This window comes from Hemibagrus wyckioides, linkage group LG13 (assembly GCF_019097595.1).
Source record: "Hemibagrus wyckioides isolate EC202008001 linkage group LG13, SWU_Hwy_1.0, whole genome shotgun sequence".
NCBI lineage: Eukaryota > Metazoa > Chordata > Actinopteri > Siluriformes > Bagridae > Hemibagrus > Hemibagrus wyckioides.
This window is the reverse complement of record NC_080722.1, coordinates 21568943-21586299: the sequence shown is the minus strand read 5'-3', so window position 1 is coordinate 21586299 and position 17357 is coordinate 21568943. Positions and strand designations below refer to the sequence as shown.

Genomic DNA, 17357 nt, shown 5'->3' with positions numbered 1-17357 from the left:
GATAGACTAAATAGACTAAAAATGTGACTGTAGCTTTCAGATCACTTACATAGTATTTCTTTCTTTCTCCAGGTGTCCGAACCCCAATGATGGCACGGTGTCCGTGTTGCGGAACGGTGTCTCCACATCCAGCCACTTCTCTTTCAGGATGTTCACATTCACTGGCTTCTCCGTCAAGATCTACTTGCACTGCCAAGTCCACCTCTGTTTGCAGAAGACAGGCAACTGTGCACTGGTAATTTTTCTAAAAGACAAGGCTGAAAATTTAGAATATTAAAAATTCCATTTGCAATTCATGCTTTCATTTTCCTCTCTGCTTTTTCTTTTCTTCTCTCAGCCATGCCCTCGACATCTTTCCAGAAGACGCCGATCTGTAGATTTCTACGACTCAGCTGCCATTACCATGAAATTCTGATTTGTTAGCTTGAAACCTACAGTGCTACTATGTTAATTCTTTAATCTCTGCTCTATGTTTGTTTATTAATTATTGCTTGGATTTAATCATGTATGAAAATGATATACATTTTTTAACTACATTTGAAGTGATTGTATTCCTCTATACTTCCCTTAATCAGTCAAAATAAATCTTTCAAGCATTTTATTCCTGTTGCTTTTATTTTATACCTAAAATAAGTTGTTTATGATTGTCATTACTAATAAATATAATATTTAATCATAAAAAAATTACAACATGTATGAAGCAAACAAAAAAAAGAATTTAAGAACAATGACAAAAAAAATCAAACGTACACAAACAGAAACACTGTTCATTTAACAAATCAATTTAATAAGTGTTATTTACCAAGCAACAACATTCAAGATGTTGATGACAGCATTAAGACAGGAATGTCATATTAGCCAAAAAAAAAAGAAAATTAGCAATTATCATATTGCTATTTTATATCAATCTAAAGAGCTTGTGACTGAAGTACATATTAGAGTGAGTATACACTCTATTTTTGAGTATACACAAAAAAAACAATACTCAATTTCATAGATTGTTTATTAATACCAATATAACAAAAAAATGTAATCAAACCCTCCTCAAAAAAAAAAAGATATTAATAGCCAGCCAACCCTCTATAAACTCTAATACAATACAGTCCCAGCTTCTCCACACAGAGCAATCCAAAAGAAGAAAAAAGAGACAATTTCATATAAAACACAACTAACCCCAAAAAACAGACTCCATAACATAACACAATATTGAACTTTTATTTTAATCTCATTAAAATAATAAAAACAAAACACTTCCAAACATTATATAAAACCCTCTACAAGTACCTTTAAAACAGCCATCAATCCCAAACTACTTTCTGAGGGTATTCAGGATCAATGGAGAATGAGCATGACCAAAGGCAGGCAAATCCATGATGTTTACATCTACATTAAAAACATAATACCCTAATTTAATAAAACAAGGCTTTGTGAATGTGAAGCCAAACAATCTACCTTTGCTTAGCCTGCCTTCTCCTCCACATCATGTTCATGCACAAATGAACAAGGAAGTACAGAACAGCATGCTTCCACACAAAAGATCAGGCCTTCTTTTAGGTGCTTGCTTAAAAAGACCAACAAACTACCTACATGGCCACACCCTCTACTAATAGCCACCTCTTCTGCTACATAAGGAAGTTATTAATAATCACATTCTCCCATGTCACCCAGATGATGATGTGTTCCCTTTTCAGTTTGGTTTCTCTCAAGGTTTTTTCCTTAAATTGTTTCAGGAAGTTTTTTCTTACTGTCATTGCCTCTGGCCTGATCATTAGGAATACATATGAATTCAAATATTAAGCTTTGTTATTTTTATTAAATTTTATATAAAAACCAATACAAATAATAAATATCCTGTAAAGCTGCTTTGCAACAATGTCCAAATAAAATTTAATTATATTAAATTAAATGTAATAATGAATTACACACAGCCCTTATAAAACTCATTTTTATAGTTACATTTGATGTTGTGAAACATCTACAAAACATGTTAGTTTCTTTTCTCTGGACATGGACAGTGGACTTGATAGGAAAAAAAATACATTGACTCTTTATGTACACTAAACACAGTCAATTGCCTACTTCTCAGGTTTGAGAAGCATAAGTCACACCTTCCAGATAAGCATACAGCAAGTGTTCAATCAACTTTCAATCAACAATCTAGTGCCTTAACCACTTGCATGTCTAAAAGTCACATTGTTATGTATTAAGTTCCTATAGTGTTTTCCCATTGGTAAGCCTAGTCTTTGAATTATTATATACCAAAATAGAATAGAATAGAATAGAATAGAATAGAATAGAATAGAATAGAATAGAATAGAATAGAATAGAATAGAATACCCTCGGTTCCTGCTGGTCCCTCTAGTAACCAAATGAGTTATGATTTAAGTGTTCAAATACAGCTCATCTCACTCTGAACCATAATCTCTCTGCATCCCAGAAAGTAGATTTTGCTAAATTGCAGGTCATATTTTAGATGTATTTTCTTCCCTGCCTAGATCTTATAGACAGAGGTGTAAAGAGTACCTGAAAACCATACTTAAGTATGATACTTTAAATAAAAGTACAGATACCTCATTGCAAAAATTTCTCCATTACAAGTCACTAATTCCCAAACAACTTGAGTAAAAGACTTAAAGTATCCTATCCTAACAGTACTTGAGTATTTTACTCATACTGAATGTAGGTTCAAAGATGCACTAGTCCAAGAAATAACACCAAGAGATATGTAAAATGAAAAACAACAAACAGTTGATTTGTGAGGGTTCATTTCCAACAACATTTTATTAAATCAAGATACAACATCAGCCTCAACATAACACAGCATCTTACAGTAATAAGGTAAACGAGCCATAATGTTTAACTGTAACTGTGAAAAACTGATGCAAATATAAAATGCACTGGGTTATGTTGAAAAATAACTTTCTTTTAACTCTCTAAAGTGTTTAGACCTGGATTCATGCCCTTCCACATGTTCATGTTGGTTTCATGTTGTATCAGTGTTCCTGTCTGCTCAGAGATTTTGGTCTGTTGACAGCTGAAATGTTCCCAAAATAACATTACACTCAGTTACCTTGTACTCTTAATATTAGCCCTCTTTTGATTGACAGTAAATGGAGTCGAAGGGTCGATTCCATCGACTCCAACGCTGGGAGTCGAGAGTCGACTCCAAAAAACCTGGAATTGAACACCCCTGTAGTAAATGTCTGATTCGCGTTCGTGTGCCGCAGAAAATTTGGCACATAGAGGCAAATCGTCATGCATGATACATAAATCTAATGGACACGGCTGAAATGAAATGGCTAAAAAATACACGTGTAAACTGTACGTTTAAATCACTTATTTCATAAAAAATCAAAATCATTGTCCAGGCATGCTTATTCAACAGCCTACCCACAATCATTTAGTTACTTACTACAAACATGCCAATATGTCTAAACAAGCCAAGAGAATAATTAAACTCAGACTTTCATTATTAATGAAAATAGTTTTTTTAATAATAATAATATTAATATCACTCACTCATCAACCACACTAGGTAAAGTTAACTAACTGCATGACTCATATATATATATATATATATATATATATATATATATATATATATATATATATATATATATATATATATATGTATATAATGTATATATATATGTATGTATGTGTGTGTGTGTGTGTGTGTGTATATATATATATATATATATATATATATATACACTATATTGCCAAAAGTATTCGCTCACCCATCCAAATAATCAGAATCAGGTGTTCCAATCACTTCCATGGCCACAGGTGTATAAAATCAAGCACCTAGGCATGCAGACTGTTTTTACAAACATTTGTGAAAGAATGGGTCGCTCTCAGGAGCTCAGTGAATTCCAGCGTGGAACTGTGATAGGATGCCGCCTGTGCAACAAATCCAGTCGTGAAATTTCCTCGCTCCTAAATATTCCACAGTCAACTGTCAGCTGTATTATAAGAACGTGGAAGTGTTTGGGAACGACAGCAACTCAGCCACGAAGTGGTAGGCCACGTAAACTGACGGAGCGGGGTCAGCGGATGCTGAGGCGCATAGTGTGAAGAGGTCGCCAACTTTCTGCAGAGTCAGTCGCTACAGACCTCCAAACTTCATGTGGCCTTCAGATTAGCTCAAGAACAGAGCGCAGAGAGCTTCATGGAATGGGTTTCCATGGCCGAGCAGCTGCATCCAAGCCATACATCACCAAGTGCAATGCAAAGCGTCGGATGCAGTGGTGTAAAGCACGCCGCCACTGGACTCTAGAGCAGTGGAGACGCGTTCTCTGGAGTGACGAATCGCGCTTCTCCATCTGGCAATCTGATGGACGAGTCTGGGTTTGGTGGTTGCCAGGAGAACGGTACTTGTCTGACTGCATTGTGCCAAGTGTAAAGTTTGGTGGAGGGGGGATTATGGTGTGGGGTTGTTTTTCAGGAGCTGGGCTTGGCCCCTTAGTTCCAGTGAAAGGAACTCTGAATGCTTCAGCATACCAAGACATTTTGGACAATTCCATGCTCCCAACTTTGTGGGAACAGTTTGGAGCTGGCCCCTTCCTCTTCCAACATGACTGTGCACCAGTGCACAAAGCAAGGTCCATAAAGACATGGATGACAGAGTCTGGTGTGGATGAACTTGACTGGCCTGCACAGAGTCCTGACCTCAACCCGATAGAACAGCTTTGGGATGAATTAGAGTGGAGACTGAGAGCCAGGCCTTCTCGTCCAACATCAGTGTGTGACCTCACAAATGCATTTCTGGAAGAATGGTCAAAAATTCCCATAAACACTCTCCTAAACCTTGTGGACAGCCTTCCCAGAAGAGTTGAAGCTGTTATAGCTGCAAAGGGTGGACCGACATCATATTGAACCCTATGGATTAGGAATGGGATGTCACTTAAGTTTATATACGAGTCAAGGCAGGTGAGCGAATACTTTTGGCAATATAGTGTATGTATATATGCACACATATATATATACACACACACACACACACACACACATACATACATACATACATACACATATATATATATATACACACACACATATACACACACACAGATGTGGCATTAAAAAATGCGCGGTTTTTCCGCGGCGTGTGTTCCCTTTTTCCGCCCACAGTGTGCTGCAAGATTCTGCAAGTCGGTGCTTTAGCATTTAAATGCACGTGTTGTACTTCACAGAATTTCCACCAGGTGGCATATGGTACAAGAGCACATTATACAGTATAATCACTCTGTCGGAACTCAGAGCCTCCTCCGAGTGGACATATCACAGGGTGGAATTTTAGTTTGTGTCTATTTCTCTTAACTTTCCATAATCTTGCCCAATGAACTCAACAAACCATAAAACTTAGCCAAAATAAAGGAGATCTCAGTCAGCAGATGAGAAGAAGCAGGTTTCTTTATTCAGCCATGCAGTCAACAAAATGCATTTCTGAAGAGAGCAGCTGGTCTGAAAACCACGAAAAGTTCCCCTCTACTTATACCTCAGGCGCCCCATGGCGCCTCCTTTTCTCTAATTTAAATATTTCCAGCAATTTCCCATTATATTCAGTGTATGGCTACTTTAATCCCTCCTTCCTTAATTTACATACGTTTTACCAGTTCCCATTATTTTCGTATTTGTCCCGATACCGCCCCTAAATTAATACCATCCTCCCCTCGATGACGTCAATTTTCCTCCTCTCCAGTCCCCCTTATTTTTAGGCTAAGTCAACAATTTTTAGAAAAAAATAGCGCTTACTTATAAGCGCCACTTCCTCATCGACTTCATTTGACCGCCACCTCCCCAGTTGCTTCCTCGGATCATCCTGACCTCGCACGTTGCCCTCCACAACAATGTGTAAGTATCCTGACCTCTTCCTTTATGTCATTATGACTTTTCTCTACCTGCTTGATCTAAGTTTTATTTTTTTATTTTTAAAATAAACTTTGCCATTATGCTGCCTCATATCCTTCCCTCTTTTCATCACTGTTGGTTACTGGTATTCCAATTCTATTGTCTCCTCTAGCCGCCTACCACTGTCATGTCACAGTAACCTGGCCTAATCCTCACACTGTTCCTCTTGCCTTAGTGCATGCTCTCTCTTGTTGATTACATAGTCACACAATATGCACTTCACTCATCTCTTCCCATTTCCCATTCTTCCTTCTAGCTCAGTCAGCCCGCCGCACTATCTTCCGGAGAGGTCCCAGGAGTGCTTTGCGACGCTATCGCCAGTATCAGCTGTCCTGCCTGGACATTGAACTTACTGGTTTCCTGGAACACCTATCTGAATCCTCTATTCCTGAGTCTCCTCACCTCGCTCACCACATCATGAGAGATACCGTCTGTCTTGATCAGAGCACCCAATTTCACCCCACAACCTGCGATCAGTCCACTCAGACCTTCTACTGGCATTGGACACGCACCACCTCTCAAGGTGTCCAAACAGGACTTCCCTGTTGAGATCTCCTCTGATGATTCTTCCTCTGACTCTTCTTCACCTCCTAGTTCCCCTGACGTTCCCCAACGTTCTCCTGGATTTGCGCCTTTGCCTTACAGTATTCATGATATTCCCCAATCTTCTCCTGTCTATTCGCCTCCAATTTCTCCCACTGATTACTCTCCAACTTCTCGTTGTAGAAGATCCCGTCTTCTACAACTGACCCTCCGGTCCCACTGATCCCATTGGATAGGCTGACTGACTGAGCTGTAACTCCTAATGTTCCAATAAATTTCTCTTTTTTGTTTTCCAGACTCTGTGTGGTTATTACGCTAGCATGCTACTATTAATAATTTTGCATGATTATTATAAAGACTATGATTGTCATAAAGGTTACACCTGATTATTATAGACTTTTATTAATCAAAACCAACTACTTAATCAATGGCTAAATAATTCTTGATAGATACACACTACTCTTAGGCAGAATATTGCTAAGTCAGAGCTTAGAGCATTAAGTACATTATTTCTTAAGCTATTTTTAAAGCTAGGTATATAATTCAAAGCTGGGTGTTATTTTTCTCCGACAACTCAAAGTTTGCTATGTAGTCTTCATACTATTGTTAAATACGCAATACACTTGTAATTTATCACATTACATTAAAAAGTGTCCAATAAATTTGTTAACTGCACATGTAATGTAGTGATTGTGAGAAAACATCCACAATAAATTCTGAAAGAAATAGACACAGTTCACACATTATATATGTATGTATGTGTATATACACTATATTGCCAAAAGTATTCGCTCACCCATCCAAATAATCAGAATCAGGTGTTCCAATCACTTCCATGGCCACAGGTGTATAAAATCAAGCACCTAGGCATGCAGACTGTTTTTACAAACATTTGTGAAAGAATGGGTCGCTCTCAGGAGCTCAGTGAATTCCAGCGTGGAACTGTGATAGGATGCCACCTGTGCAACAAATCCAGTCGTGAAATTTCCTCGCTCCTAAACATTCCACAGTCAACTGTCAGCTGTATTATAAGAACGTGGAAGTGTTTGGGAACGACAGCAACTCAGCCACGAAGTGGTAGGCCACGTAAACTGACAGAGCGGGGTCAGCGGATGCTGAGGCGCATAGTGCGAAGAGGTCGCCAACTTTCTGCAGAGTCAATCGCTACAGACCTCCAAACTTCATGTGGCCTTCAGATTAGCTCAAGAACAGTGCGCAGAGAGCTTCATGGAATGGGTTTCCATGGCCGAGCAGCTGCATCCAAGCCATACATCACCAAGTGCAATGCAAAGTGTCGGATGCAGTGGTGTAAAGCACGCCGCCACTGGACTCTAGAGCAGTGGAGACGCGTTCTCTGGAGTGACGAATCGCGCTTCTCCATCTGGCAATCTGATGGACAAGTCTGGGTTTGGCGGTTGCCAGGAGAACGGTACTTGTCTGACTGCATTGTGCCAAGTGTAAAGTTTGGTGGAGGGGGGATTATGGTGTGGGGTTGCTTTTCAGGAGCTGGGCTTGGCCCCTTAGTTCCAGTGAAAGGAACTCTGAATGCTTCAGCATACCAAGACATTTTGGACAATTCCATGCTCCCAACTTTGTGGGAACAGTTTGGAGCTGGCCCCTTCCTCTTCCAACATGACTGTGCACCAGTGCACAAAGCAAGGTCCATAAAGACATGGGTGTATATTATATATATATATATATATATATATATATATATATATATATACATACACACACATACACTTTAATACATATATAATATTTACATTTTAAATGAATATGAATAAATTTACCCGTGACTGTGTGAGTGTAAAGCTGCGAAGTATTTTTATGTGCTTTGTAAATACTTAATTTCGCTGGTGTTGTCCTGCCTTCTGCGCATAACTTTTTTTGTTCAACTTTAAAGATGCCTGTGCAAAGATAAAAATTAAAATGGAAAACATCTTGAGATTAAAGTCATTATAATGCAAAATTTAACTGGTAGTTATTCCAGAAAAAAAGTCAAACTAAATAAAATTGTGACAGTAATAATATTTCGCGAATAAAGTTAACACTATGAGAATAAAGTAAAAATCACGAGATTCGTAGCAATACAGGATTAAATTCGTAATATTTTGGGAATAATGTCATTATTTACATTAACGTGTTTAGAGTGATGAATAATATATTAGGCCTATTTGTGTATAGTGAAATTAATGTATTAATAAAACGACTTAATGCATTAAGCTACGTTGACAATACGCATAAAAGTGAAACTTGTTGCATGCGCATCTACCTGTTTTAATAATAAGGTAGGTATAACTTATCTGCTTTGAACATCTGCTTGTTCACATAACTCCAAACATGTATATGGCATTATAAATAAAACATTACAACTTAACCCTATATTGCATGAGTTTAGTACTGTTATTTTAACTTTATTCTCGAAACCTCACAACTAGTGTTGACTTTATTCTCTAAATATTACTACTTTAGTGTAGAAGCGAATACAAACAAAGAAGCTTGTAAGCTAAGGAAAATTTTCCTTTTGTGTAGCATTAATAAAGTTACGTTTGTTTCTCATCATGCATTGCAAAACATTGATGTTATTTTGTATACGTTTAATGTTTCAGTTGATTAGACATGCTTTTGATTACTGAAATTTAATTCAAACATTAAAACCAGAATCCAGAAAAATTAAAATGGAATTTGGGAAAAAATCTAAACATTTATCCATAGTGGTCCTAAACATTTTTATCTTTAAAAGATTACACATCTGAATGGGCTTTGAAAAAAAAAACCAAGCATCAAGCGGTAGTCAACCATTTCACAGTCTTTTCAACTGGTAAATCGTTTTTTTTTTTTGTAAATGCAGTTAATAGCAAAACATTCACACTTTCTTTTTTCTAAACAAAACACACAGGTAAACAAAACACATCTTAAGTCCCTCATCGGGACATGCCAATCGAACTCCTCATTCGTATTCTCGAAATACTATGACTGTATTCCAGAAATTTTGTTTATTTTGAATTTTATCTTTGAAAAACTACTAGTAAAATCTCGTATTATAATGACTTTTTTTTTTTAAAAATTAAACTGTAATTTAATCCTCCATTTTGGGCCATGTGCTGTTTATTTATTTTAATAAATTACACAAACCAATGTTCACAAGGTGCAAGTTTGATAGTACTCGCCACAGTCACTACACCCTAGCAAAATTATCTGCAACCCATGCAGTCTCCCTGCAGGTCGTGACATATAAAATTAATAATCTATTGATAAATGTTAATGGACAAGACTTTCTACTTTTATCATCACCCAGCATGACTTTTGTTTCGGTGATCAAGCTTTCCACAAGACCGTGGCTATTCTATCCTTTCCCCATTAAGCTCTAAGTAGCACTTGTTAATAGTCCATCACATAGATGTACAATATCGCCAACCCATTTTCACTTATTTTCCACGCCCCCAATGACATCATGAAATCTTATGGATAAATGCATTGTATCCACATGCACAATAACGGCATTTTAAAATGACCAAGATCAGCAAGATTCGTTCCCAAGACATCAGGAGAATGAGATCTACAGGACGTTCCACTCGAGAGATACATCGCCATCTGAATTCTATTGGTGTTCACGCAACACTCTGCACAATCAGAAGACATTACAAAGAACAGACATCATGCAAACGTAATCCTCGCAAAATACTTTGTAGTTTGTTTTGCCTAAAGTGTCAAATATTTAATATCTTCCCCTTGTTTTAGGGACATTGTCACAGCCATAGAGAACATCACTAGCCAAAATGATGAAATGGCTGCAAGATTGTTGAAAAAACAAATATTGCGTGACTTTGGTGTGGACATTAGCGAGCGATCCATACGCAGTGTCAGACAAAAACTTGGATGGAGGTATGGGTATGGTAGGTATGGTAAGGGAGGTCCCATGGTCCGAGACAAAAATAAAGAGCTTTGACTTCAACAAGCTCAAAAATGGATCAAGGGGAAGGAGCTGTTTGACGACGTAATTTTCACTGATGAAACAACGGTGGCTTTGGATTGCTTTGCCACTATGTCGTTTTGTAGAAGAGGAAGACATGTGTTCAAACCAAAACCAAAGCATCCTTTGAAAGTTCATGTTTGGGGGGCAATATCCAGACTTGGAGCAGGACCGATTGCAATATTTGAAGGGATAATGAACCGGTCTTTCTTTGAGGAAGCTATGATAAAAGAAACCGCTGCCCCATACATCAGCCAAAACTTCGGAGTCCACCACTGTTTTTTTTCAGGACAATGAACCGAAGCACACTGCTGAAAGAAAAGTCATTGCCGCAGAAGGCATTAACTGGGTCAAGACTCCAGCTGAATCCCCAGATATGAATCCCATTGAGATGGTGTGGCATGCTATGAAAGACTATATTAGAAAAACAGCAAAACCAACTACAAAGACTGATTTAATTGCTGCCATAGAAAAGTTCTGGTTTGACAAACTAAAAGATACTACATGCAACAACTACATAAATAGACTGTTTAAAGTTCTTCCAGTCATGGTTACAAATCAGGGTGGACATACCGGAATGTAGTAGCTATACAAAACACAAATTAAAGTGTAATCCTGTTAAATCTGTAATTCTGCCAATGTAATCACTCAATAAAAACCTTAAAATCATAAAAACATGGTCTGATTGCATTAAATAAAAAATAAACATTATGCAGACTCTTCAGCTTGCTCATCATTTGTTAGAAAGTATTAAACCAAGACTAGATTGTGACATACAAAGGTGAGTTATTGTATGTCTATGTATATTAATGTATATTTAAGCTGTGAAACAATTAACAAACAATATTAAATCAGATAGTATATCAAAACTACTGTAGTAGGCGGAGGCTCCTGTTTGGAAGTATAATAGTGCCAAAATTCTTGAAAGCAAAATAGCATATTGAATCACATGAACTGAATAAAAACTTGAGAAGAAGTTTGAATTTTTCTGCTATGTATTTACAAAAAAATACAATCTTCATTATTTTTCAACCTCACAAATTCAGGTGGGAAAAATTCAGGTATTAAAATTCAGGTGGAAAAAATACGAGGCTTCAAATTCAGGTGGAAAAAATATGAGCCGAAAAATTCAGGTCTTAACATCCAGGCTATTACAGGAAGAGCAATGGATTACCGGTGTCTCGGGCCCATGTCTCAGTGCACTTTAAAGTGTACATCCTGCTCCCTGTACAGTTCACTTGGAGGGGAATCACTTTGCCGATTGGAACACGGCTCTTGTAATTAACCTGCAACGGAGAAACGGCTCTGAGGAAGAGCGCAGGGATTTCGGGCTGTGAAGAATGGACAATGGAAAGACAATTGAAGACAAAGTCTCGGAGATACTCTCTGATGATTCCACCCTCAAAGAAATAGGACTGAAAAGTCACCAAGAGCATGAAGTAGACAAGATACAAGCAGCAAGACAGATGAGAGAATGAGAACAATAAGAGAAGAGAAGAGAGGCTGTAAAAAAAAGTTTGCATGTTCTCCCCGTGCTTAGTAGCCTAGTTTTAAGGGGTGAAAAAATGAACAAATATTACTATATAACTATAATATATTAAGCAGAGGCTTCTGCTTTGTGGGACGTACAGGCTGACTGTAAAAAAAACAGGATATCTGGATCTAGACTACATTCCAATTTTTTTATTTAACATGTTCTAAATATTTGTCATATTTAGATGTGTTTTAGACAAAAATATGAACATGACAAGATAATTGCAGATAAGGATCAAACGATCCTTATCGAGTCTATCGAGTCTTTATTAAGAATAAGGTATTTACTGGGTAGGGTTAGGGGTTGGTAAGGGAAAGCTTTTATTGTCCCAATACTATAGCATGCATGTAATAATTTTACTAAATGTTATTTTATTAAAATTTATACTCTAGGTGGACTTATAGTTTTTCATCAAATAAATGTGAATAGGTACACGAGTTTACAGTACATAGCAGCGAGCTGCGGGAGTGAGATGCCGCAGTGATTATTAAACAGAGACCATGTTCAGATAGATAGATATATTTCCTATTTAGAAGTGTTTTAGAGAATATATAAACGTGACATAAGATACTATATAAGTGCTACAGTAACGATCAAACACGTATGATGTAAAAACTATTAATAACCGAGCCATAAAAATGTTAGAGCCATTTGACCAGTCCATAAACAAATTTTTACATATTGCTATAATATTATAACAATGGCTTAAAATAGCTTTTAGGCACAATATGTTTTATCCATTAGACTCAAAACAAATGCGTAAGTAGAAGAAGGGCGCATTTTTGGGCGCAATTCTGTGGCCAAACACATCATTTAATGTGTTTGACTTCATGCAGTGCTTCACAGACCAATCAGTTTATGACATCAAAGTAGCCTACTGCAAGAACAGACTGCTCCGTATGCTTTTAAATAGCTTTTGTGGTACTTTGATATCATACGCCAATTGCTCTCCGCAGCACCACATTATGTTGATCGATTTCAATGTACATGAAACACGACTGCCACCTACTGGTCTAGTCTTTCCTGCGCGAAAGCATCACTCGCAATCGCGCACAATGCTGCGAGTCGTCACGGGATTCTTTTCCCTCTGACGCGCATTCTTAAATGCCACATCTGTATAAAGGTCTGATCATTCAGGGTTCTTTCTGGAGAACCATATCAGCTTTGTTTCCTGGGTCCTGATTTAATGGTGCCATTGACACCAGGCCCCGGACGGAGCCCTCACCCAAGTATTAGGCCATTCCCGAGGAAGTGCCTCAGGGTTTTTATACGGCGTGCTCACCATGCCACATCGTGAAGTATCATTCTATTGAAAGTTACCAAGCGACTTCAGATAATAATCAGTTTATATAGCTTTGTGGATTTAAGGATTACGAATTTTTTCTTATGAGTTCCGGTTTCGTGTTTCCGGATTTACGTTTGAGATATTCTCTTGGTTTCAAATTACTTTTGCCTGGATATTGGATTACGAGTTTGGATTACAGACTTTTGTGAACTGCACATGGATCCTGATCAGCCTGGAGTGGGTGAGTCATTACAGAATACTTCGCCTGAAGTGGATCCAGCAGAACATGCATGCTTACAGGAGATCATCCGGCTGTATCAGGACCAGCGGGATATATTCGGCCATCTACCTTCCGGGTGGCCACAAGTTCTTTGTTGGGAAAGACGGACGGAGGCCTGAGACCCTGTATTGATTACCGTGGACTCAACGCCATTACGGTGAGGTATCCCTATCCCCTATCGTTAATCCCTGCAGCCCTGGAACAACTACGGGAGGCCAAGATCTTCACAAAGTTAGACCTACATAGCACATACAACTTGGTGAGGATCCGTGCAGGGGACAAATGAAAAACCGCCTTCCACACCATGAAGGGACATTATGAGTACCTTGTCATGCCCTATGACCTCACTAATGTCCTGGCCATCTTTCAGTCATTTATCAGTGAGGTCCTCAGAGATATGATCAGGCGCTATGTTATTGCAGATATTGACGACATCCTGATCTTCTCAGCATCATATGGTGAACATGTTGGGCATGTACGAAGGGTGTTGGCTCACTTGCTGCAACACCACCTCTTCGTGAAGCCAGAGAAGTGTGAGTTCCACCGTGACACCATCACGTTCCTGGGTTATGTGATCTCCCTAAATGGTGTCGAGATGGATGAAAGCAAAGTGGAGGCAGTCACAAACTGGCCCGAACCTATGACTGTGAAGGAACTCCAACGATTCCTAGGATTCACCAATTTCTATGGGCGGTTTATCAGAGGCTACAGCAGCATCGTGAGACCACTCACTTCCCTCTTGAAGGTGCCACCCAAATGCCTGAGGTGGAACGAGGAGGCCCAGGATGCCTTCAGGGGACTAAAACTCAGCTTTACCACTGCACCCATTCTTCGGCATCCCGACCATGAACACCCATTCATTTTGGAAGTGGAGGCTTCTAACTGTGGTATAGTTGCAGTTCTCTCACAAAGACATGATACACCTGGGAAAGTTTTCCCCTGTGCCTTCTTTTCACGGAAATTAAACCCAGCCGAATGCAACTATGATGTCGGGAACAAGGAGCTATTGTTCATTAAGGCAGCACTGGAAGAATGGAGTCACTGGCTGATGAGTCACTGGAAGGTGGATGCTCTATCGTGATGACATGACCCCCCGAATACGCCTATGACCCCAGAGCCTATACTCCAGTACAATGGGACTTAGAGGGGGAGATTCGGCAGGTGCACACCGATGAACCCCAACCCCCAATCTGCCCAGCGACCAAACTCTATGTACCCACTATTTTATGACAACGTGTGAAACGGTGGGTGCACAAGGCACCCAGCTCAGGGCATCCGGGCATCCATCATACCACCACGCTAGTCCAGAATCAGTTTTGGTGGCCCTCACTTGCCCGGGATGTACAAGAGTTTGTGGAGACAAACTGACAAACTGACGAACGTAGTGCAGTTGCTATTTTCTTCGCGCTACTCGTTACTGAGCTGCCCCACTTTTAGTAGCGCAGTTTAGGATAGCTAATGTGTCAGGGCAAGCTATTCAGCATACCATGTCAGGGTCCAATATGGCACCAGAGACTGGGAAAGTCACCTCTTCCTGGTCTTGTCCCGCAGCATGTGGGTTCATGATTTCTGGTAGAGATCCCCATCTGATGTGTATAGCTGTGCTTGTGGATGCAGAGAACTGCGTGCATTGCCGAGTTATGCTTGCAAAGATTCTGGAAAGAAGGCTTCGGGTGGGCGCCTCCTCCAGTGAAAATCCGTGTCTCTCTGCAGCCCCTCCGGTTAAAGAGGCTCAATCCTCTATCCCACAGAAATTTCCCTCGTGGGGGGATATTATGGACTCAGAGTTCCCCGAGCCCATGACACTTTTCGACTAGCAACTTCTGGAGGAAGGTGAAGGGCCGGAGGGGGAGGAGGACGAAGACGAGGAGATGCTAGCTCGTTTTCTCAGAGATAAGCCGGATGATAAGAAGGACAACGCCATCCTGGCTGCGGCTCAGGTGTCCAGATCCACGAATGTGCAAAGTGGTGAAATGCCGTCGAATGTGGTGGCTTGTGACCTGGTAGAAGCTTGTAAATGTGCAGCAGCATGGCTTAACAACACTTGGCCAGTAACTCCTGGAGGGCCAGGAGTTAAACACGATATCTATGATGGGAAAAGGAGGAACTTGGGCTTTCAAACCCCTCCACGGTGGAACAGTCACCACCTGCACCCAAACAGGTGGACCACTCTCTTGTCTTCTAGTCCCACCCTCACCAGAAAAATGGAACACTTCACTGCTTCTATGTTTCAAAAAATCTATAAGTCAACAGCGCTAACCGTGCGAGCCCTTAACGCGAATTCGCTGCTGATGGCCTATCAAGCCAAGCTTTGGAGGAGCTGGGCACTCAACTAGACTCTGGGAACCCAGTGGTCTGGGAGTAAATCTGTAATATTACAGACCTCAATCTGCCCACTTCACGTGGCGCTGTACAGAGCTGCGGCTGTTTGATGACACTCACCGTTGCGGGTGTGAGGTCGCTATGGCTTAACCTATTGAGCATCAGGGACAGAGAGAAATTAGATTTCCTTGATGGTCCAGTAGACTCCAAGGTTTTATTCGGCCCAGCAGTTGAGGCGATGAGACAAAGATGTGACCTTCAAAAGAAAGAAGGCGAGGTGTTTGATGTCTGCTTGCCTCGGAAATCACCATGCCTTCCTGCTCTGCCATGGCCTGTCCCTCCGATGCAGAACAGGAGATTTTTGAGCGCACCTAGGATTGCAAAACCCCAGAGCGCAGAGCAGTCGGCCCATCCCCCAGCTGCTCCGAGTGCTAGTAAACCATGGCTAAGCAGTCATTCGCTGCGGTGGTCACTAAATCTAGGTCCACTCACCCTTCTAACAAGAAGAAGAGAGATACCTAAAATGCGGTCTCTTCAGGGGAGGGACGGACAGCACCAGGGATTTTCTGTGATGTCCTTCCCTGAGTCCACAACACCTGTTCCCCCACCCGCAAAAAAACGGAGAGTGTGGTCTATGGACAACTTTGTTCTAGATCATGTACAGGGCAGTTCGGCTTTCCCTTGTCACACAATGTTTCATGTGTTGCACTCAAATGCAGAAAACTCAGCCACCAGAAGTATATGGTCCGAGAAACTTAAGCACAAGTTCAAAGTGTATTGTCACAAAGCACTTCAAACTTTGGGTTCAGAGACAATAATAGAAAGTTATCTGTCACATCCAGGCTCATTGCTGAGGGTGCAGAGACAAAATAACAAAAAATCACTGAACTGAGAATTAAATTGGTCCCCGGGCCAGACAGATCCCGGCCGATTTTTTTCTCCAACCACTAGATGGCGCCAAAACATCACCTGTAGAAGCAGTTCAGCAAAACGCGCTTGCTCTCTGCCAGGAGGCTTGGAGAGAATGTTCTATGCATCCTTGGGTCCTGGCGACTGTAACGAAAGGTTACAGGCTGCAGTTTCTATAAAACCCTCTCCCTTCAACAGGATTATAGCATCTGTAGCAACAGGCAATTCAGCCTGGGTGCTTGAAACAGAAATAGGCTCCCTGTTGGAGAAAAGAGCTATAAGACAAGTTTTGGTGGGGGAAACTCGGAAGGGCTCCTACTCCTGTTATTTCCTGGGTTTATTCAGGATGAGGGAATTTCAGCGGTGAGTTCCAGAGAGGCGTATATGATCTCGCCATCATCTCATTCACCGCGTGAGAGTGACGGAGGAAGTGAGGAAGGCTCTTCATCAATGAAGAGACCCCTCCCTTTTCTGTTCGGGGACTCCGTTAGGAGGAGTGTCCCTGAGAAAAGTGCTGACTGAAACCGGCACTGAAACATTTTCTGCCATTCTTGAGGATGGGGGATGTCACATATTGATCAGAACAGACAACACA

The 17357-nt window shown here is 40.3% G+C and overlaps 1 protein-coding gene across 5 annotated transcripts in view; it reads left to right on the top strand.

Moving 5' to 3' along the window:
• The window catches only part of LOC131363797 (uncharacterized), a 52633-nt gene extending 52048 nt beyond the window's left edge, over window positions 1-585 (top strand). For all 5 annotated transcript variants that reach the window (XM_058406666.1, XM_058406667.1, XM_058406663.1 and 2 more), the window contains 2 exons: window positions 73-235; window positions 338-585. In XM_058406666.1, coding sequence (XP_058262649.1) covers window positions 73-235; window positions 338-415 — 241 coding nt within the window. In that variant the 3' untranslated portion in view covers window positions 416-585. The remainder of the gene's footprint in view (window positions 1-72; window positions 236-337) is intronic.
• The last annotated feature ends 16772 nt before the right edge of the window (window positions 586-17357 follow it).